The 23,382-nt window shown below is 40.2% G+C and overlaps 1 protein-coding gene across 2 annotated transcripts in view; it reads left to right on the top strand.

Annotated features, from left to right (window-relative positions):
- The window catches only part of CCDC81 (coiled-coil domain containing 81), a 54,065-nt gene extending 35,040 nt beyond the window's left edge, over window positions 1-19,025 (top strand). For both annotated transcript variants that reach the window (XM_011938493.1, XM_011938492.1), the window contains 8 exons: window positions 3,490-3,577; window positions 4,022-4,165; window positions 5,138-5,242; window positions 8,277-8,449; window positions 10,866-10,944; window positions 11,165-11,385; window positions 16,095-16,220; window positions 18,492-19,025. In XM_011938493.1, the coding sequence (XP_011793883.1) occupies window positions 3,490-3,577; window positions 4,022-4,165; window positions 5,138-5,242; window positions 8,277-8,449; window positions 10,866-10,944; window positions 11,165-11,385; window positions 16,095-16,220; window positions 18,492-18,633 (1,078 nt within the window). In that variant the 3' untranslated portion in view covers window positions 18,634-19,025. The remainder of the gene's footprint in view (window positions 1-3,489; window positions 3,578-4,021; window positions 4,166-5,137; window positions 5,243-8,276; window positions 8,450-10,865; window positions 10,945-11,164; window positions 11,386-16,094; window positions 16,221-18,491) is intronic.
- Window positions 19,026-23,382: the final 4,357 nt, after the last annotated feature.

Genomic DNA, 23,382 nt, shown 5'->3' with positions numbered 1-23,382 from the left:
ATGGGTGCAGCACACCAACATGGCACAAGTATACATATGTAACAAACCTGCACGCTATGCACATGTACCCTAGAACTTAAAGTATAATAAAAAATAAATAAATAAATAAAGAGTTCTGCTTCTAGCAATATGGTGGTCTAAATAATGTGAAAAGGTCCTCTACTGAGAGCCAAATCTAGTCCACTATATGTTTTTATAAATAGTTTCACCGAAACACTGCTATGCCCCCCCATTTGCATATTATCTGCACCTGCTACTTGCGTCAGGGACTGTGTGGCCTTCAAAGCCTAAAATATTCACTCTCTGGCCCTTTTCATAAAAAGTTTGCCAACCCCTGCTCTAAAGGATCTTATTTTCATCTCAGGCTCCTGACTTCTGACAGATGGAGCTGGGCTAAAAATGAGGTCAGAATCCAAAATTACAAAGACCACGTGGAAATAAGCTGCCACATAATGAGAGCCATCAGAAACAAAAAAGATGGATGAATTGAGCTCTCAAGGATTTTGGATCCTGAACATTATAAAATACAGAATATAGAATAAGATGTTTAAAATCTTTACATAAATTAAAAGAATGGAAAGTATGAACAAGTTATAAGAAATTAGAAAACATGACCAGTGAGGTCAGAGTTGAGCATTTGCATTTTGGAATTGCAGTAAGGGAGTGTAGACTTATACAATACTTAATTCATTGGTTATTCAGAAGACTCAAATTTTATTACTTTTTCCAAATGAATAGAGGTTTTTAGTGGGGGCACTTTCTCATTTTATGCTGTGGTTCATTTAATGTCAGTTATTTGGTACTTTGTAATTTGCTGAACCTTCTTTTCTAGCTTGAGTACTTTTACGGTAATTGTTTTATGTATACTTGAAGACACTGTATACTACTATTCCTTAGACGTAAATTTCTAGATATTTAGATATTAGCTAAACCTTGTTAAAATAAGTTGTTAAAAGCTTTAAAATCCTTACTATTTTTTTTGAGAGAGATATTAAAAATCTTTAACCATGATGGTATATTTTTCAGTAATTACATCAATTTTTGCTTCTTAAGCAATATTAAATTCTACATGTCTGGGATTTTTTGGTAGATAGTTCCTTTTATCATTATGAAATATTTTCCTTTGTCTCTACTAAAATCTTTTGCCTTCATTTCTGTAGTACATAATTAACAATGCAACATTTGATTAGTATTTTACCTGGAATAGCCTTTTAATGCCATTTTAAGAATTTTTGTGTGTATTATTTCATGTGTGTCTCTACTAAATAGCTTATATTTGGATGTTTTAAAACTCAGTCTAGACTTTAATTTCAGTTGTAATTATTGGTATATTTGAACCTATCTTTACTGTCTTATTTTGTATTTTCTATTTACGTCCATTTAACTTCATTATTACCCTTTTTCTGTTGGACTGATCACATTTCTTTAGTATGCTTTGAATTTCCTTTGACCACATTTCTTCAGTATGCTTTCAATTTCCTTCAAACTGCATCCCCTTCCAAACCTGTATTTTTGTTGTCTAGAACTTTTGTTCCAAATTGGTTTTAAGTGTTAAAAAATTTGTATTATTTTATGGTCAATGATTAATTTGGATTTGCCAACATGTTTACCAATTTCTTTGGTCACCATCATTTCCTCTTTTTTCTTTTTCTTTTCTTTTCTTTCTTTTTATTTTTTTTCCCAGACTGGAGCACAGTGGCGTGATCTTGGCTCACTGCAACCTCCGCCTCCCACACTCAACCAATTCTCCTGCCTTAGCCTCCTGAGTAGTTGGGATTACAGGCGCACACCACCATGTCTGCTTATTTTTGTATTTTTAGTAGAGACAGGGTTTCACCATGTTGGCCAGGCTGGTCTCGAGCTCCTGACCTCAAGTGATCCCCCTGCCTTGGCCTCCCAAAGTGCTGGGATTACAGGCGTGGGCCACCACGCCTGGCCTGTTTGTTATATCCCTGTCCTTCCTCCTGGGTTCGTTTTTCTTCTTGCTAAAGTATATCCTGTAATGGTTCCCTGTCTTTTCAGTACACTTGTTCTTCGTATTGCTTAAAATGATTCTTACTGTGTTATCGCTCTTGAGTGCTGATTCTTGGTTCATAGTTATTTTCCTTCAGCATTTTAATGATATTGCTCCATTTTCTCCTGACAGTTGTCCTGATGCAACGTCTGAGTCAATCTGGTTGTCATTCTTTCTTGTAGCTTTTAAGAATTTTTCTTATTTCTTGATGTTCTGCATGGCTATTCTTAGGAGTCATGACTTTCTGGAAAATTCTTATCTGTTATTTTCTAAAATATTGTTCTTTGCCATTTCCTTTATCCTAAAAATTCAGCACTCCTATTAAATGCATGTTTGAGCCTCTGAATCTATTCTCTATTTCTCTACTTTTAAATAGTTTCATTCTTGGCCCGGCGAGGTGGCTCATGCCTGTAATACCAGCACTTTGGGAGGCCAAGGTGGGCAGACCATGAGGTCAGGAGTCTGAGACCAGTCTGATCAACATGGTGAAGGCCCGTGTCTACTAAAAATACAAAAATTAGCTGAGTGTGGTGGTGTGCACCTGTAATCCCAGCTACTTGGGAGGCTGAGGCAGGAGAATCGCTTGAACTTGGGAGGCAGAGTTTGCAGTGAGCTGAGATCGCGCCATTGTACTTCAGCCTGGGTGACAGAGTGAGACTCTGTCTCAAAAATTAAAATAAAATAAATAAAATTAAAAAATAAATATTTTCATTCTTCAAGCTGCTTTTTAGGTGATAATATCAGTCCTATTTTCTAATGAATACTAATATTAATATTAATACTCAACCCTAATTCATCTCCCTCCACCACAATGACCACAGGCACCTTCCAACTGAAGGACTGCACTGGTTTGTTTGCTTGGAATGTCTTTTCCATCAGATATCTACACTGTTGTTCCCTTACTTCCTTCAGGTATTTACTCACATGTCACTTCCTTGGTAAGAACTTCCCTGGCCATTCTCTTTACAGTTTAACACTCCATTCCTCCAGCATTGCAAGGCATTTATCATCATGGAACATACTATAGAGTTCACTTATTTATCTTGTCACTGGGCTCTCTATCTCCATCAGAATGTTAATTCCATGAGGGCAGGGACTTTTCTATGTGTGTATTTTGTTCTTCATTGCTTCTCCTGTGCTTAGAACAGTGTACATGGTAAGCACTCAATACATTTCTGTGGAATGAATAAATTTCATCCCCATTTCACACAATTGGTAGCTGAGATTTTGTAAGATTACACAACTGGTCTGATGTCAGTCATCTCGTAAGCAAGAAAGCTGGGATTCAAACCCACCTTTATCGTCTGACACAAATTCAGACTCTGTGGTACATATTCTTAACCTCTACACATACAGCTGTTCTGAACTAAATCACTGAGATATTTTTCTTCATCTTATACTTGGCTTCTATAATTATTATTGCTCTTGAGGTCAGACTGTATTAAACATTAATTAATGTTGCATTGTTTTTACAGCTTATCATCTCCAGGTTGTCTGAAACATGACAGTGACATGAAGCCCCAAACATCTCCAGCTTGTCAGGATCATGATAAGGCAGGACAGGTACAGTGTTTCCAAACAAATAAGCCCCATCAAAATCTTATACTGATTTTTGTTTCTCAAAGAGAGTTCTGGGAATCTCTCTTGCTTAATTATATGAGTATGGCTGCAGTACTCAAGTACTCAGGCTCAAAACTGAACTGTGATAAATCTATCTACTAGTCAAGATGCACTGGTAAACAAAAAAAGAATTGAGAAATCCCTTTCTAAGTTTCAGCTGCTTCTGATGAAGTGCGAGTTCATAAATACTTCTGATGAAGTGCGAGTTCAGAAGATCCTTTAGGGTATTTCTGGGGTCCACACTGCAAATCTCATTTTGCTGTCACTAATATAGCCATTAATAACAGGTTTCTTGATATACCTAGCCTTTGGAGAGCTTGTGAAGGGAATGTGAAAGCAAAAAGGTAAAATGTAAAAATTTATTTGTCCTGAAATTTGGGATTGTAGGAAATGTGCTATGTATGTTTGCAACGAGCACAACGAAATTCCCCGTTGTACTACGGTGAGGAAAGGAGGAGAGAGATAGAAGATGAGAGACTCATACAGCAGTATCAGATGTTGAAAGATCAGGAGGCTCTCTTCAGACACCAGGTAGTCCGACACCTTGATCAGTCTTTAATATGGGGCAGTAGAACATGATTATATAATGTAATTTATTATTATTTTTTATTGGCACAGGGTCTCACTCTGTCACCCAGGTTGAAATGCAGTGGCACAACCTCCGCTCACTGCAGCCTCGACCTACTTGGGCTCAGGTGATCCTTCTACCTCAGCCTCCAGATTAGCTGGGACTACAGGCACATGTCACCACACCTGGCTAATTTATGTATTTTTTGTAGAGATGGGGTTTCACCATGTTGCCCAGGGTGGTCTCCAACTCCTGGGTTCAAGCATTCCTCCCGCCTCTGCCTCCCAAAGTACTGGGATTATAGGCATGACTCCCTGAGCCCAGCCTATAATGTAATTTAAAAATGTTCCATCATATGTCTGTACTGTGACATATCTAATCATGTATTTACTGTTAGACTAAAACTTGTGTTGATGTTTTCACTAATAATAAACAACAATGGGATGAATATCCATGTAGTCGAATGTTTGCACATATCACTGATTTTCTTTAACCTAAGGTCTGAATTTTAAAGGTGGAATTATCGGATTTATGTTTCTTTATTTCTGATAAAATGCAACTCTGGTGAAGGCTTTTACCCTTCATATTCATGTCTTATTTCAAGCAAAGACAGAAAGGCACTTTTACACTTGCTGTATCCAGATTTATGTGGTGTCTAATAATTGACCCTACTGACTGCCCTTTCCTGCATTTGTGATGAGTTCTTCCATTCCTTAGATCCCTCTAGTGGTACCTAAAGGCCAAGATTAGGAAATAAAATACCTTTCCCAATCTACTTTTATAAATCTATAGAGATAACAGAAGGTACCATTGCCTCCAAAAGGCAGGTTTCTACCATGGCTGGATTATTTTAATGTAATAGAATTAAAATTTTTAAAGGCTCCACTTCAATATGTAATTAAAAATTTAATTTAAAACTTTTTTATATACAATAGATGAAAAGTCTGGCTACTAGAGAACAGAATCAGAAAAATGCTGCCTATAATCTTGGAGTTGCTGAAGCTATAAGAAGCCACAAGAATGAGAAACCAGAATTTTATGTAAGTCTTTTTAAAATTTCTATTGCTAACACCTGGCCCATCGTGAGTCTTTGGATCCATTCCCTGTGTTGCAGGTTGTGCCTTTTTTTTTTTTTTGAGACGGAGTCTTGCTCTATCACCCAGGCTGGAGTGCAATGGTGTGGTCTCGGCTCACTGCAACCTCTGCCTCCCACGTTCAAGCCATTCTCCTGCCTCAGCTTCCCGAGCAGCTGGGATTACAGGTGTCTGCCACCATGCCCTGCTAACTTTTGTATTTTTAGTAGAGACAGGGTTTCACCATGTTGGCCAGGCTGGTCTTGAACTCCTGGTCTCATGATCTGCCTGTCTTGGCTTCCCAAAGTGCTGGGATTACAAGTGTGAGCCACCGCGCCCGGCCAGTTGTGCCATTTTTTTTAAAGCGGCGGAGTTGAAAAGTGGGTGGTGCAGTTTGAAGCTTTCTTCTAGGGCAGGCGTTGTCTGGTGTCTATAGCCACACCACTCACATTCACTGTACTGTTCCCACTAGTCACTGCAGGTCTTGTTAATTATGGTAATTCTCAACCAGGATGTGGGATAGATGGAGAGGAGGGAGCAATATACTACTAAAGTCCAGCCCAAGGACCTAAGAGAACCAGCAGTATCAGTATCGCCTGGGAGCTTGCTGGAAATGCTGAATCTAGGGCCCCACCCCAGACTCCCTGAATGGGCATCTATGGTGGAATAAGATCCCCAGGTGATCTGTATTTGCATTAATGTTTGGGAAACCCAGATTCAGATGGTGGTGAGCCAACTGCCTCACTGCTTGATTTAATGTTTTCAATCATCATGTACCTACCTTTATTTCTGCCTGAATCTTTCTCTTTATATACCACCATCTAGGCAGTCGACACTCTGGACATAAATCTAATAAAATATAATTTATTTATTCATCATCAAACATTTATTGAATTCCTCCATGCCGGCCACTGTGCTGGTGTCTAGGAACTCACAGTTCCCTCTTCTGAAGAGGTCTCTAGTGGGAGAGACAGACACTTAAAGAGACAACTGTGTGGTATAACCAATGTGACGATAAATCTCTGAAAAAGGGCACTATATGAGCAAAAGAAGAGATTCATTAACTTAGACCAGAGATTTGGGAAGACTTTCTGGTATACAAGAGTTAGGTAGAGAAACCAAGGGAGGAAGAGCATTCCAGGCAGGGAAGCAGGGAAGGAAGGAGAGAGAGAGCATGGGGCTTCTGAAATTTAGGCATGATCGTTCTCTCTTCTTATATATGAGCTCCAGATTATATTTATCACTGCTATGTATCTCTTCTTTGATATATCTATACACATCTTAAATTTAAGAAGACCTAAACAGAACTTTTGATTCCCTCCTTAACCTGTTCCTTTCTGTCTTCTCATGTTAGTAAGTGGTATCACGCACCAGCCATTTTGCACAAGCATGTTATCTAGTCATGATCTCAGTATTCCTTTCTCTGTTCCTGACATCCAATCATTTGCAAGTCCAGTTGCCTTTACCTCCAAAATGTATCCAATATCTGTCCAAATGTCTTCGTCTTTAATGCTGCCACACTGAAAGTGCTGCTAAGCCACACTGTTATGCTCAACTTCTGCAATACTTCCCTTAGATTCACTGCTTGCATTCTTGCTCTCCTATAATTTATTCTCCACATAGCAACCAAAGTGATATTATAATATTGTTAACCAAAACATACTATTCTCCCATTGAAAATCTCCACTGGCCTCCCATTGAGTTAAAATGAAATTTAGACTCCTCACCTTCAACTGTCAAATTCTACATACTTTGACTCCTGCCTTCCTCTTGGTCACTATGCCTTCTCCTTTCCCTTGGTCACTATGCCTCAGCCACAGAGACTTTTTTTCTGCTCACTGAACATGCCTAGCTTGTTTCCATCTAGTGTCTTTGCACTTAATGTTCCTTCTGTATAGAACACAGGTCTCCCTGATATTTACAGTGAGGGTGATTCATCTTCTCCATGGAAAAGCCTTCCCTTAATAACCAACCAGTTTAGCTCTCTTCCCACCCAGCCACTTGCTGGGTGGGAAGAGAGCTTCCTAGCACTTAGCACTATCTTAAACGACCCGATGTACCGTGTCATGTTCCTTGTCTGTCTCCTGCACCAGCATGCAGGCTTGATGAGTGTGAGGATCTCTGTTGTTGCTCATTGTTGGATCACCAGGATCTAGAATGGCCAGGCCCACAGTAGGTATTCAGTTTGCCCTCTTTCCAGTTCCTCTCTGTCCTTGCATGATTTTGCATGCACTCAGAATTCCTTCTTCCTTCCATCTGGATGTTGTAAATGCTAACTCACAACCTACTCCATGGAGTCCTTTTTCCTCTGTCTCAGCAATGGGATTCCAGTTGAAATTGACCCAATTGTCCCACAGACAGGTTTTTTGTTTGTTTATTTTTGTTTTTATTTTAAATAAACATAGAAATTGACCCTTTTGGTCTTAAAGCTTGAAACTTAACATTTGTTTTATCTGAGTTTCTTCCTCAGGAAAAAACCACTAGGCCTTCCAAAAAGTATCAAAGAATTGAAACTCACCAGATGATTGCATTCAGACAATGAGCCAGGCCCCTCCACTGACCATGATTGCTTCCTTATCCCTCCTGAATTCTGGTTTTCCCATATATGGTTTCAATTCTTCCCTGCTATATAAACCCCTACTTTTAGTTGGTCAAGGAGATGGATTTGAGACTGATCTCTCATCTCCTTGGCTGCAGCACCCAATTAAAGCCTTCTTCCTGGGCAATAATCATTGTCTCAGTGATTGGCTTTCTGTGTGGTAAGGACCTAGACCAAACCCCTGGTGTTTTGGTGACATAGTCAGCTCAGCTCAGCTCAGCTTTATCCTTGAACATACTCATATGATTCTGTGGGTTACCTCAACACTAGCTGGTCAGTGTGTTGAGGGCTGGGCAAATATTATAAATTAAGAAATATTTTCTGTTTGACTTTAGTCTTCTGAATTATTAACCTTGTTTTTTGGTATTCTAGCATAAATGAATTGCTTCTCTTTCATTCTAGAAATCCTTCCTATTTGACAAACGGCCACTCAGTCCTGCGTTTAATGCTCTCAAGCAAGAGGAATATTCCCGGAGTCTCCTGAAACAAATGGATAACAGACAGGAAAACGAAATAAAGCAAAGACAATACAGAGAGTTGATGGATCGCCTGGAACAAGTGCAACTCACAGAGGAGTGAGTCCAGCTACACATGCTCTGAAAGATGAATTTGGAATTTTCATGTGGTTACTTTCCATGTAGGATTGAATCAACATTGGTAGTTTCATTAGCACACTGTAACCAACTGAGCAGACTAACCCAGTTAGCAGCCAGTACTGAAATGGGAAAAGTTCTCTTGCCCCCTCGCAGGGCACGCAATGGGGGTGTGGCTTGCTTCTTCAGTGCCCTGCTGCTCAAACCTCTAGGAGAGCATACAGACGGGCAGGCTGTGGGGCTCTGGCCACACAGTGGCATCTAGGGGTGAATGTTTACAGCTCCTGAAGCCCCAGCGGGCATGTGTTACAGAGGGCTCTTTTAGTTTAGCCGTCTGTAGGGTGCTTGTGTTAGCGCAATTAGACCCCTGCCTTATCGCAAGGAGAGGGCTTTCTGTATCTGAGGGTTCTTGCCTGGATATACCATAAGAATCGGATCACATGTGGGCTTGGAGAATGAGTGCAAGGTTTTACTGAGTGGAAGTAGCTTTCAACAGATGGATGAGCCAGAAAGGAGATGGTTTTCCCCTGGGGTCGGGCTGCTGTGCAGCCCGGGTTCCCCTCCAACCACCTCAGCCAAACTCCACATTATTCTGCTGGCTGACGGCCTGCTGGCATGCCAGTGCCTGTTGGTGTGCTCTGGACATCCCCTCAGCGTCCAGCCACTTGTGTGTTCCTCTGCTGACGTGTTTCTCTTGATGTCCAGCCGCTTGTGTGCCTGCCTGCTAGGGTCTCAGGGGTTTTTAGAGGCACAGGATAGGGGTGTGACAGACCAGGGTGGTCTTGAGAAATGCAACATTTAGGCAGGAAAACAAAAATGCCTGTCCTCATCTAGGTCCATGGGCACAGGTGGAACCCTAGCCAGGGACCATGTCCTAGGGTGGAGTCCTAGCCAGGGACCATGCCCTTCCCCCACTTCCATATCATTTAAAGGGACCACGCTCTTCCCTTCCCAGCACTTCCCTTCTGTATCAGTACCATAATTTTTTATTACAAAAATGAAAAAGCTGTCATAGTTATCATTATAGTAGTGATGGTCAATCTGTAATTACTATAATACACAGCATCATCTCGTATTGTTTTTGCAATCGCCAATACCAGTAGATGAAGAAAGGGACTCGTCTTGAGCAGCTGTTCCTAGCTATTAGATGTTCAAATGACCTCATGGCAAAGCTGAGGTTTTATTATAATTATGTAGGGGTGTCCCATGGAACCTGAGGGCAGGAATGTACAGGGAACATAGGAAGGACTGGAACCAGTGACTAAAAAGCCACGTAAAGCGGCTTTCCCTCTGCTTACAGACACAGCCCCTTAGTTGACATCATCTGTGTTCCAGCTCAAACTTGGAGAATGGTACTGTCAATTCCACATTTTCAGCAAAGAGCATCTGATTGGTCCAGATTGGGCTATCTGAGGCCTGGGATAGGGTCAGGGACATGGAGTTTATATATGCCTAAGGGGGCCCACATTTTTGCTGCTGAGATTGGGAGAACAACTGTGGAGGCTATTACTAGTGTGAACAGAAACTCCTAAAACAAATAAGAAGCAAGCTTCCGTGATGAAAAAATGTATTTCTATAAAATGTATATGTTCCATTATACTCATTTGAAAGATCATATATGGGTTCTTTAGAAGTTACATATAATAGAACCATAATTTTTAATAGGATAGGTAACTTAAGAGATTTCAAAATAGATCAGTTTATAGAATGAATAGTCACTTCCTGCTTTCTTATCTAGATTTTTAAAATAACTGGTGGGTGTGGGAAGAGGTGGAGTGGTGGTGATGTGTCTGCTGTTTTAGTAGTAAGCCATTTGGACAATATGGTCAGTCACCTGTCTGTACCTGTCCTGTCTGTCCTGTGTTCAACACACTGTTCACTAGCCTATGGAGTTTTTGTTTTGTTTTGTTTTGGTTTTTTGGTTGTTTTTTTTTTTGCCGGAGTCTCGCTCTGTTGCCCAGGCTGGAGTGCAGTGGTGTGATTTTGGCTTACTGCAACCTCCACCTCCCAGGTTCATGCAATTCTCCTGCCTTAGCCTCCCGAGTAGCTGGGACTACAGGCACCCACCACTACCCCTGGCTAATTTTTGTATTTTTAGTAGAGACAGGGTTTCACCATGTTGGCCAGGTTGGTCTCGGACTCCTGACCTCAAGTGATCTGCCCACTGCAGCCTCCCAAAGTGCTGGGATTACACACATGAGCCACTGTGCCCGGCTGCCTATGGATTTGAGTTACTCTTTTCTTTCTTAAAATGAAAGCTACCAGAATAAAACATCCATTTTTATTTACCAGGCTCTTATTCCTATTTAATATTTATTAAACCTGTTTTGATGATGTTAATCTGTATTACTAAAGACTGCAAAACTGTGGTCCATCTTCTCCTGTTCTTAACTGCCAGACTTGCTGTGCAAAGAGCGAAATTTTTAAAAGATAAGATGGAAGAAACACAGTGTTACAAGAGAGCTTTGGATGCACAGGTAAGGGGACAAATATTATTGTTTTTAAAATTATGCAATGCTTCAATAACATCCTAAAATATGTATAAGTTGTTATATTTTTATGTGTTATGCATTTGGTAGTTTTTGTGCCCCACATTCCTTCCTGTAAGATACTGGTATTTTACCACAGTACAGGGTTGTGCATAAAGCTTATTCCCTGATAGAATGATTATGTGCATTATGTGTATCTTTGTTTAAGATAAAGAACAAACCCTCCCGGCTGCCGTCCTTTGAGCCAGACTCCTCTGAGCCCATCTTTGGTAAGAATGAGGGTGAACTGATGGTGGAAAAGCAAAAGCGAGAACAAAATTACATGAAACACCAGCTGGAGGCAGCTGCTAACCACAAGAGGAAAGCCATCCTGCATCAACTAGTGGACCAGAGGTGGGATTTGCAAATGCTTCAGAGGACACAAAGAGAGTAAGGAGACCCCTGATCTTTCTCCCTCCACCTTTCCTCACTTATTCCGCTTCCTATCTCTCTCTTTCTCCACTCTGTCCCTGCCCCGCATCTTTCTCAGACAATAGCGGAGAAGTAAGAATAGTAAGAATAATAGCTAACACATTGAGGAGTTATTTGTGTGAGACATTGTTTTAAACTTATTACATGCTTCATCTTGTTTTATCCTAATTCCTTATCTGAAGAAAAAGTTATTAAGTAAAATTTTAAAAACCTCTCTTGACACTTAGTGTTTTCCAAAGTGGTTGTACTACTTTACATTCCCATCCAATAGTGTATGAGAATTCCAGTCCTCCCCATCATTCCCGGCACTTGGGGTAAGCAGTCTTTTTTATTTTATTTTATATTTTATTTTATATTATATTTTTTATGTTATGTTATGTTATGTTATGTTATGTTATGTTATGTTATGTTATTGATTGAGACAGGGTTTTGCTCTGTCACCCAGACTGGAGTGCAGTGACATGATCATGGCTCACTGCAGCCTCAACATCCTGGACTCAAGCAGTTCTCCCACCTCAGCCTCTGGAGTATCTGGGACTACAGGCTAGTGCCACCATGCCTAGCTAATTTTTAACCTTTTTGGGGAGACAGGGTCTCAGTATGTTGCCGAGGCTGGTCTTGAACTTCTGGGTTCAAGCAATCCTCCTGCCTCAGCTTCCCAAAGTGTTGGGATTACAGGTGTGAGCCACAGCACCAAGCCCGATCAGTCTTTTTAATTTTAGCTGTTCTAATAGGTGTACAGTGGTGTCTCATGCTTTAATTTGCATTTCTTTAATGACTAGTGATGTTGAACATCATTTCATATGCCTGTTTGCTATCTGTGTATCTTCTTTGGTTAAGGGTATAAAGTATCAGTCCAAATCTTTTGCTTATTTTATAAACTCTTTTCTCATTGTTGAATTTTGAAAGTTCTTTATATATTCTGTGTACAAGTCCTTTATCTGATATATTTGTAAAGCCTAAACATGCCTGAAAGGAAGATGTCTTTCCCACTGATTTTTTTTTAAAAATGTAATCCCTTACGTAAGCATTCAGCTCCTCTTTAGCTTCTGTTTTATAACAGCAGAACCACCATCACTTGTCCCATAGTGGGAAGCAAAGTGTGCTTTCCACAGCCAGATATGGGACCCTCTGTATTTGTTGCTAACACTATTGCTACTTCCTCTTCTGCTTCTGTTAGCTTCTCTAGTTATTTCCTAAGCTTGGAATCAGGAGGGTTAAACTCTGTCACTTTTAAGTTGTATGACTTGGGCCATGTCACAGGTAAGGTCTCTGAGCCTTATTGTCCTCATATGAGAAAGAAGAATAATCACATCTGCCCCTCCTATCCTTACTGGGAGAATTAGATGAGATTATGTATGTGAGAGCATTTGCGGAAACTGAACAAATCCCTATTTCTGTATTGGTCAGATCTTGTTTTCTGTTTACATATTCTTTACTGGTTATTGCAGATTCTCTCACTTCCCTTATCTTTTCCAACTCCCTTCCCTGGTCCTTCTCTGGTTCATCTGAACATGTGATCTTAGATTCTCTGTGACAAATAGAAGGCCACTTTCTTTCAAAGGGGATAATTTAGTCAGGGTGATCCAGACAGGACTCTAAGCTATTTATACTTTTTTTTTTCTTTTTGCTCTTATTTTCAAAAATAACAATTCATTCTCATTAAAAGAAATCAACTGAAGGCTAGCTGGGCACGGTGGCTCACGCCTGTAATCCTACCACTTTGGGAGACCAAGGCAGGCAGATCGCTTGAGCCCAGGAGTTTGAGAACAGCCTAGGCAACATGGTGAAACTCCGTCATTACTAAAAATACAAAAATTAGCTAGGCGTGGTGGTGTACGCCTGTAATCCCAGCTATTCGGGTGGCTGAGGCACAAGAATGCTTGAACCTGGGAGGCAGAGGTTGCAGTGAGCTGAGATTGCGCCACGGCACTTCAGCCTGAGCGAGAGAGATTGCCTCAAAAAAAAAAAAAAAAAAAGGGCAATCTCCCCTACTAAGTAGCCAATATATATGTGCACATTGCTTAAATAGGAAATGTTTAAAAATTTTTTTGTAAAAAAATAATTAAAAAATAGGATACATATTAACCTTCATTATTTTTTACAAAAAAATTTAAACAATTTTTCCTATTTAAGCAATATGCACACATATTTTTCCTTCCACTTTTGTAAATGAAATAGTCTATGAGATCTTATCTATTACTCTGCAAACTAATCTTTCTTTAACCTAACAATGTCATATACAAGTCAGTACATATATATAAGATTCATCTTCTTTAATAGCAGCATATTATCTATAATATAGATGTATAACAATTTAACTTTTGCATTATTGATGAACATTCACTTTGTTTGCGGATATTTTGCTATTACAACACTTCTGAATTAAACATTTTTAATATAGTGGTTCTTGTTTCTGTCAGATAAATTCCCAAAAGTAGGGCTGCTAGGTCAAGTGTATGGTACATTTAATTTTCCTTTTTTTTTTTTTTCTTTGAGACAGAGTCTCAATCTGTCGCCCAGGCTGGAGTACAGTGGTGCAATCTTGGCTCACTGAAATCTCTGCCTCCTAGGTTCAGGTAATTCTCATGCCTCAGTCTCACAGTAGCTGGGACTAGAGGCGCACGCCACCACTCCTGGCTAATGTATGATACATTTGAAATATTACCAGGAACTGACAGTTAAATTGCTAAGAAGGCATAGCAACTTGTTTCTCAGCAATGTTGTGAGAATGCCAGTTGTCCCCTGCATAATCTCTGCCTCATTTTCTTACTTTCTAGGCATTCAAAATGCTTTTAACCTATCCTTTAAAAAATAACATAATAATGGCCAACAAGCAAATGAAAAAATGATTAACAACATGAATTATTATGAAAGTGCAAACCAAAATCACAGTGAGATACCATGTCACATCCATCAGGATAGCTACTATGAAAAAAAAATAACAAGCGTTGGTGAGAAGTAGAAACCTTTGTGTACTGTTGGTGTGAACATAAAATGGTACAGTTGCTATGGAAAACAGTATGGTGGCTCCTCAAAAAATTAAAAATAGAACTACTATATCATCCAGTAATTCCCCTTCTGGCTATGTATTCAAAAAAATTGAAAGCTGATCTCAAAAGATATCTGTACAGCCATGTTCATAGCAGTACTTTTTATAACAGCCAAGAAGTAGAAGCATTCCAAGTGTCCATTGACAGATGAATGGATAAACAAAATGTAGTGTGTGTATACATACACACTGCACAATGGAATTGTTATTCACTCTTAGAAAGGAAGAAAGTTCTAACACATGCCACACTGTGGATGAACCTCAAGGTCATTATGTTAAGTGAAATAAACCAGTCACAAAAAGACAAAATACTGCATGACTCCACTTATATGAGTTATCCAGAGAAGTAAAAATCACAGAAACAGAAAGCAGAGTGGTGGTTGCCAAGGGCTAGAGGAGGCAGAAATGGGGAGCTGTTTAATGGTATAGTTTCAGTTTTGTAATGTGGAAGCATTCTGGAGATTGGTTGCATAACATGAATGTACTTAACACTAAGTAACTGTACACTTGAAAATAGTTAAGATAGTAAATTTTGTTATGCGTTTTTTTTTAAAACCACAATAAAAAAACTACAAAAAGAAAAATAACTTACGAAAAAAGTAATAGGTACTCTTCAGTCATTGAGCTCCAACTATGTGATAGGCACTGGTACTTCCTGTGTATCATTTGGTCTTTATAACAACCACACAATAGCTGCTCAATCAATGCTTGTTAGATGAAAAGGTGTGCCGTTTTAGGAAAAAGTGAGACAGTATAGAGGACATTAACTGATTTTTATTGGAGGATCCTGACACCCAGTGGCTGCTGCTACCTGTAACACAAAGCCCTTCAGAGCAGGCTACATCAACAGTTACATTTTGTGAAGCTCCTTCTAGATTTCAATGAGAACTGACAGTAAATGTTTCAGTGTGGCAAGAAATAGACCCATAATCTGAACCAGGCTTAAGGTGATTCACAACAGTAGTGATGGAGTGTTTGGAGACTAGTGATAGAAACACAACACTGGGAATATCTCCCTATGAAGAGAGAGATTATACTGCAGTCACTGCTTCGATGACATGGCCTTCACTAAACATTCCTGTTTTTTTTTTTTTTTCTTGCCTTCTTCACAATGTTAATGTTTTCTCTATTTGCTTTTCCGTTGCTTAGTCACTTGTGTTTATTTTCTCTTTTTGTAGACTTTCATTTGTATACCTATCTATTTTGCCTTGTAAAATGTCTGCAGTGACTGGTAGGCTGAGTACTGGCAGCTTAGAGGCTGGACTAAAAGGAAAGAAACAGAGTATAGGAAATCCAAATCCATTCGGGATGATTCTTCAGATAAGTTACATTAGCCTCAAAGGAAATTAATGGTTTTACAGGCTGAAGTTGTTAACTGGAAAAAGGTTTCAATCCTATTAAATCAAACCAGGATTGAAGATGAAAGACCTTTGACCCATAAATTATTTGAGAGCTAGGAATTTCAGTGTGCTTTTAGTGTTCACACTTTTTAGTATATTTCAGTAGTGAACAAAACCAGAAGGTTTTTTTGTTTAACATAAAAGGAATGGGGCTCCCAAAGTTGGTGCATGCTCTTACCAAGTATTATGGAATCAGGCTGTTCTTTTCTCTCCAGGCATGTGGCAGACAGAACCGCGGAGCTGGAGCGAGTAAAGAGAATCAACCAATGCTTACAGGAGGACTGGGAAAGGAGTGCTGCGATGAAGCAGCAGCGAGACCTGGAGGAGAAGGCTTTTGAACGGTAATGCCTGATTGGAACCCCAAAATTCTCTTGCTCCTTGTGGGACAGCAATGGGTTTCAAGTGGAACTCCACTTGATTAGTAGTGGCTGCCTAGAGAACTCTGTGGAGAAAGCAAGTCTGTATTCCATGGGAAATACCGCCATGATTGATTAGAAATGTCTGTTATAGACATGGGATTGAAGACTGCTGGGTTGTATGCTAGGTATTTATTTACTAACCCTGCTCTAATATTTGCCTCTGCTTAGGGTGGCTTTATTTGCTTTTTGTGGAGAGTGAAAATTCTCTTTGGAAATAACTATTTGGAAGTAGGGGGAGTGAGTTTCCAATCTGAACATTTTCAAGGCTTAGGGAATGGTTATTCAAGAGCAGGGCCAGGGGTCATAAGACTGGCAATTGGAAAAGTAAGATGCCTATTCTGGAGCCAACCAAGAGCATCTTTCTGAAATTATTATATGCCTGACCTCTCCTCAGCTTAACTATTCACATCACTGCTGTTGTATTACACCGTGAAAACAAAATTAAAATACAAATGTAAGGTATGATTTTATAGCATGTTAAAAATGTGATGAAACAGATCAAGTCTATACAACCAAATTATTAAAACCCAAATATACCAAAATAAGAGTTTAAATTGCCAATTATCAATTAATTTTTAATCATGGATAAAATCTGTAGAATGGATCTTGATCTGTAACTCTCCTCTTCCTTTTAGGTTTTCTTGTAAAGCATTTCTCATCTATCTTTCTAATGAGTAGAACCCATATTTTGTGACAATGAAAGTATGAGTGATGATGTGGAAAATAGGATCCAAAGGAGAAGTGGAGTCATTTGGCTTAGAGAAAAGGAGAGGAAAGGGCAGTTGGGGATTTCAAGCTTTTTTCTCAACGATCTGGGAAGGCAGGTAAAAGTCAGTGAGATTAATGCTAGGAAGATTTCAGTTGTGTTTGGGAAGAGTGCTTGGCCAACATGGTGATAAAGGATTGAGGAGACACAGAAAATAATGTTGAGTAGCAGGCTAACAAATATATCAGGTATATCCAGGTATATCATGAAGCAGACTTGTCTGAGGACCTAGGCCAAGTGTGGACAGATACTTGAGCAGGCAGCAGTAGGAAGAAGGAATTGGTTGGTATAAAAAGAAAATAAAGCAAAAGTAAAACCAAAGTCCATATGCATGCAGTTAGCACATGATACTCTGTTCCATTACCAAGCCAGGAAGGTCTTCCCCTGCTCACTTCCAAGGTAGTTTATTCTTTTTTCTTTTAAGACTGCCCTTGATAATCCTTCTTAAACAGAATTCTGGCTGGATGCCATGGCTCATGCCTGTAATCCCAGCACTTTGGGAGGCTGAGGCGGATGGACTGCTGAGTTCAGAAGTTTGAGACTAGCCTGAGCAAACATGGTAAAACCCTGCCTCTACCAAAAATACAAATATTAGCTTGGTGTGGTAGTACACACCTGGCATTCCAGCTACTCAGGAGGCTGAGGTGGGTGGATTGCTGGAGCCCAGGAAGTCGAGGCTGCAGTGAGCTGTGATCGACTCACTGCATTCCAGCCTGGTGACAGAGGGAGACCCAGTCTCAAAAAAAAAAAAAAAAAAAAGAAAAGAAAAGAAAAGGAAAATCCACCTATGGAGAAATTTTGATGGGGTAGAGGAGCACATGGGGGACTGTCTTTCATAATGAAGAAAAACTATCAAAGGGGAAAATCAGTTACTACTGCCTGTTTATCTCTGCTTTTACTTGCTTTCGTCTTCCTCTTTGTCTCCACTCCCTCTCCTGCCCTTAATTCTCCAGAGGCTTCTGGCCTCCTGGGATATTTCACTGTAAGTCCTCTCAACTCTCTGCTGTTGTTAGCTGATAACCAGCAACTTAATGGTTGATCTTCCTCTCAAACACTGCCTCCTGGGAGCTCAGCAGGTAGAGGTATAATCCACATGGCAAAACAGTCAATACAGAGGCTTTGGAGCCACTGTCTGCTGGCTGTGTGACCTTCAGCAAGTTCTCTGTGGGCCTGGGTGGCTGAGGCTGGGGAGGGGTAGAGTCAGACTGCTATGAAGGCACAAGTTGGGGCTTTTTATTAAGTGGAGAACGACAAGCCAGCAGAGGTTTGGAAGCAGGGGATGTCAGGAGGGGGTGAACTGCCGCATGGCAGGCAGGGAACACAAGGTGTTACTTTTCTTTTGTGTACCTCCTGCCATACCAGCTTCCAAGTTGGGCCTCTAGAGGCTCCAGAAACCTACTGATCTGCATTTGCTCTCCTCTCCTCAGGGCTTCAGACAAGCTGTTTCTCCTAGACCAGTGTGAGAAGTATCGGCGCTGCAAGCAGTGCCAGAGGCGCACCTCCAATGTGGGCGAGAGCAACCTGTGGCCCCTGAACAAGTTCCTGCCAGGCTCCCGGTTGCTTGTGTAAAACTCAAAGTTTGGATCTGCGTTTCCTGGGGAAAATTTTTATCTTTTACATGTTTGGGGGTGATTGTGAAACTGCATATTTTCACCTCAGAGAAAAAAATCATTGTTTAGGTCTGGTGCTTTCATTAGATTGCTTGTTAAGCCCTTATTGAATTCACTCCTGCCTTTCTCCCACCCCCCCACTTATTTCCTATACTCGTCTCTGATGGCAGTGAAGGTGTCTGAATGTTCCTGAGGGCTAGAACCTGCTGCACAGGGGCTGGGAAGGGGACCCAGATTCATTATGGCTGCTGGGGTGCTGCTGACCCAGCCCTCTGCTGCTCCGTGACTTTGTGTACAAACCTTTTTTCGTCTGTAATGAATAATGGCAATAATAAATATTTTCTAAGCACCCGACTGTGCATGACAATTTATAATGGTACATTTTACCCCTCTCCCCTCCCCCAACCCTAGACTTTTCCAGAGGGGTATATGTGTGAACATCACAGAGATGGGTTTGACTGTTTACCTAGGAGGCCAGAAAAATGCTCCCTGAGTTTTCTCATTGATGACATACCTGGGACTTTAGTGGGGCCTCCCAAGATATCATTCCCTTGTCCAGCTATTTCTATGCCCTTGGAATAACTGTGCACTGTGAGGTGAGTCTCCCACTACTTCACTTCATTCTTGAGCTGTAGTGCTGTTCAAGAGGACTCATCTCCCTGTCAGAGGACTGACTTTCAGTTAAGGTATGGTTGTTCTCAACTAAAAACTTTCTTCATTTATCTGTGTACTTTCTTCTCTCCCTGCCCTGTCTGACCAATTGAGGTAAAATAGAGTGAAATCTAGATTTCTGAAATACAAAAGCTAAGAAGGAAGTCTCTTAGACTATTTGTTTTCTGCCTGTCACATCTCTCCCTTGGGAAATGAAGGAAAGTTTATGTGGGAAGATGTTTGTGAACATTTAAACTTTCATTTTGCCCTACTACAAATACAAAATAGGAATGTGTTGAGCCCTGAAAAGTTACGGAGAAAATATTCACTCAAGCTGATACTGGACAAATTTTGTTGCTAATGTTATCTTTTTGTATGAAAACAAGCATACCTGCTGATGATCACAATTTTTTGGAACCTCTTCTCTAATCTTTCTCCATTTCTGCCTTTCATTTCCTCAAAAAATCATTCTATGGAGGGCCAATCTGTAGGGAGACCCCATGAAACTATTGCTATGGAATAAAAGATGAAATGCTCCTGATTATTGTAAATACAAAGTTGCATGTAGGACTGTGTAAATACAATGCCAGGCTGGACTGCCAGAATAAGCCAACAGTGCGTGACGTGCTTCCCCCTGCAGAGAGCCTACGAATGAACGTGCAGTCAGGGAGGTTTCACATCACCAAGATTCCTATCCCAGAAAAGCAGATGTTCATACCTCTGGGAATAGAATGCGACCCTTGTGGAGAGCCTATAAACAGATTCATGAGGGGCACCTGTTCATATGGATAAAATAGGGTTATAAACACCCTCATCTTGCCATGGCGCTTCTGGGACTCTTTAGGGTTAAGGCTTACTCCCTTCTGAGAATTTCTGTTCTAACCCGTTGTCTAGCTTCACATCCTGTTTCTATGGATTGTTTGTAACCAGCTTTTGCTGCAACTGTTACTGCTGATTAATATCTTGCTAATCATAGGTTATGGAAAGACTGTGTTTCTGTTTTAAGGCTGTGTTAGAAATTACTGATGCACACACTATATTGTAAATTCTTATCTCTGTATACTCACTTCTGCATACAGATGTTATGTTAAAGAATTACTTCATCCCCATGTGACCATCTCACCTCATAATCCAATGACCCTAAATCCCTCACTAACCTACCCCCGCCCTCACTAAACTTAATAATAAATGCTGGCATATCCACTGCATTGGCGGCATCGTGGGACCAGAAGGCAGTGACCCCTCTGGACCCAGTTTTCACTACCTTGCGTGTGTCTATTATTTCTCGACCTGCTGATCCGCCTGGGAACAAAGAGCCCCTTTGCATTGCAGACTGCTGGCCAGATCCCGCAATACCAATCATCATTAACCGATATTTAAAACAATAGGCTTTCCCCAACACTGCCTGACCTGCCTGAATCTATATCTGCTGCACCCTTGAAGTAATTTGTCTCTAATATATAATAAATTACTATAATAGTGTTATACTAATATATTTTTTAAAAATATAGAATGCTGGCTGGGGGCAGTGGCACACACCTGTAATCCCAGCACTTTGGGAGGCCGCGGTGGGTGGATCATGAGGTCAAAAGATTGAGACCATCCTGGCCAACATGGTGAAACCCCGTCTCTACTAAAAATACAAACATTAGCTGGGTGTGGTGGCACGTGCCTGTAGTCCCAGCTACTCGGGAGGCTGAGGTAAGAGAATCACTTGAACCCGGAGGTGGAGGTTGCAGTTAGCTGAGATCACACCACCACATTGCAGCCTGGTGACAGAGTGAGACTCCATCTCAAAAAAAAAAGTAGAATTCCTTGTTAAAGAAAAATAAGTTAATTTTGGTAGATTCAGGTGAGCAGATTTAACTTCATAGACCTTTTTACTGGAGGAATTTATAATTTACTGTCATGGGTAGCAGTCAGTACTACAGTACTACAGTCGGACCCTAAAAATTGTTTTTAAAAATTATATATTGACAAATTATAGTTGTATATATTTATGGGGTATAAAGTGATATTGTGATTTTTGAATACAATGTGGAATGATTAAATCAAGTGAATTAAAATGTCCATCACCTTAAATATTTAACTTTTTGTGATAAGAATATTTGAAATTTATTCTTTTAGAGACATTGACACGTAAAGTGCTCATTATATTTACCACACTGTGCAACAGAGCTCAAAAAGATATCAAACTTGGCTGGGTGTGGTGGCTCACACCTGTAAACCCAGCACTTTGGGAGGCCAAGGCAGGCGGATCACCTGAGGTCAGGAGTTCGAGACCAGCCTAGACAACATGGTGAAACTCTGTCTCTACTAAAAATACAAAAAGTTAGCTGGGCATTGTGGCACACACCTGTAGTCCCAGCTACTCAAGAAGCTGAGGCAGGAAAATCGCTTGAATCCAGGAGGCAGACGTTGCAGTGAGCTGAGATCGTGCCACCCCACTCCAACCTGAGTGACAGAGCAAGACTGTCACACACACACACACACATACACACAATCAAACTTATTTTTCCTATCTGAGGCTTTGTATACTTCAACTATCATCTCCACATTCCTCCCATGCCCCACTCTCTGGGAACTATCATTCTACTCTCTGCTTATATGAGTTTTAGATTCCACATATGAGAAGATGTGGCATTTGTTTGTGTTTGGTGTACTTCACTTAGCATAATGTTCTCCAATGCTATCCACAATACCTCTACTTTTTATTTCTATGAGATCAACTTTTTTTTTTTTTTTTTGAGATGGAGTCTCGCTCTGTTGCCCAGACTGGAGTGCAGTGGCACAATCTTGGCTCCCTGCAAGCTCTACCTCCTGGGTTCATGCCATTTTCCTGCCTCAGCCTCCCGAGTAGCTGGGACTACAGGCGCCCACCACCACACCTGGCTCATTTTTTGTATTTTTAGTAGAGACAGGGTTTCACTGTGTTAGCCAGGATGGTCTCGATATCCTGACTCGTGATCTGCCTGCCTCAGCCTCCCAAAGTGCTGGGATTACAGGCATGAGCCACCATGCCCAGCCAAGATCAACTATTTTTTAGCTTCCACAGATGAGTGAGAACATTCAGCGTTTAACTTTCTGTTCTTGGCTTACTTCACTAAGTTCCAGTTCCATCCATGTTGCCATAAATGACAGTATTTCATTCTTTTTCATGGCTAAATATTATTCCATTGTGTATATATAACACATTTTCTTTATTCATTCATCTATTGTTGGACACTTGGGTTGATTCTATATCCTGGCTACTGTGAATAGTGCTGCAATAGATGCAAAAGAACATCTCTTTTGACATATTCATATTTGACTTCAAATCTTTGGGACAAATAACCAGAAGCAAGATTGCTGAGTCATATGGTAACTGGGGTCATATGGTAACTGTATTTTTAGTTTTTTGAGGAATCTTCATACAGTGTTTCATAATGGCTATACTAATTTATATTTCCCACCAACAGTGTACAAGGTTTTTCCCATATCTTAGCCAACACTTGTTATCTTTTCTTTCTGATAATAGCCTTTCTAATAGGTGTGAAGTCATAGTTCATTGTAGTTTTAATTTTCATCTCTCTAATGACTAGTGATGTTGAGCATTTTTTCATGTATTTGTTAGCCATTCATATATCTTCCTTTGAGAAATATTTATTCAGGTTCCTTGCCCATGTCTCCTTTTTCTTTTTTTTTTAATAGAGTTGAATTCCTTATATATTTTGGATATTAATCCCTTATCATATGTATGGGTTGCAAATATTTTTCTCCCAATCTGTAGGTTGTCTCTTCACTCTATTAATTGCTCTCTTTGTTGTGTAGGAATTTTTCATTTTGATGTAATCCCATTTGTTTACTGCATATATTGCCTGCAGTTTTGGGTCAAACCTAAAAAAATCATTGCCCAGACCAACGTCATGTAGTTTTCCCTGTGTTTTCTTCTAGTAGTTTTACAGTTTCAGGTTTTATGTTTATGTCTTTAATTCATTTTGAGTTGATTTTTGTATACGGTGTGAGATAAGGGTCCAATTTCATTCTGTTGTCTATGGATATCCAGTTTTCCCAGCAC

Source organism: Colobus angolensis, unplaced genomic scaffold, assembly GCF_000951035.1.
Source record: "Colobus angolensis palliatus isolate OR3802 unplaced genomic scaffold, Cang.pa_1.0 Scaffold174, whole genome shotgun sequence".
Lineage (NCBI taxonomy): Eukaryota > Metazoa > Chordata > Mammalia > Primates > Cercopithecidae > Colobus > Colobus angolensis.
Note: the sequence above shows the minus strand (reverse complement) of the source record. Positions and strands in the feature narration are given on the sequence as shown.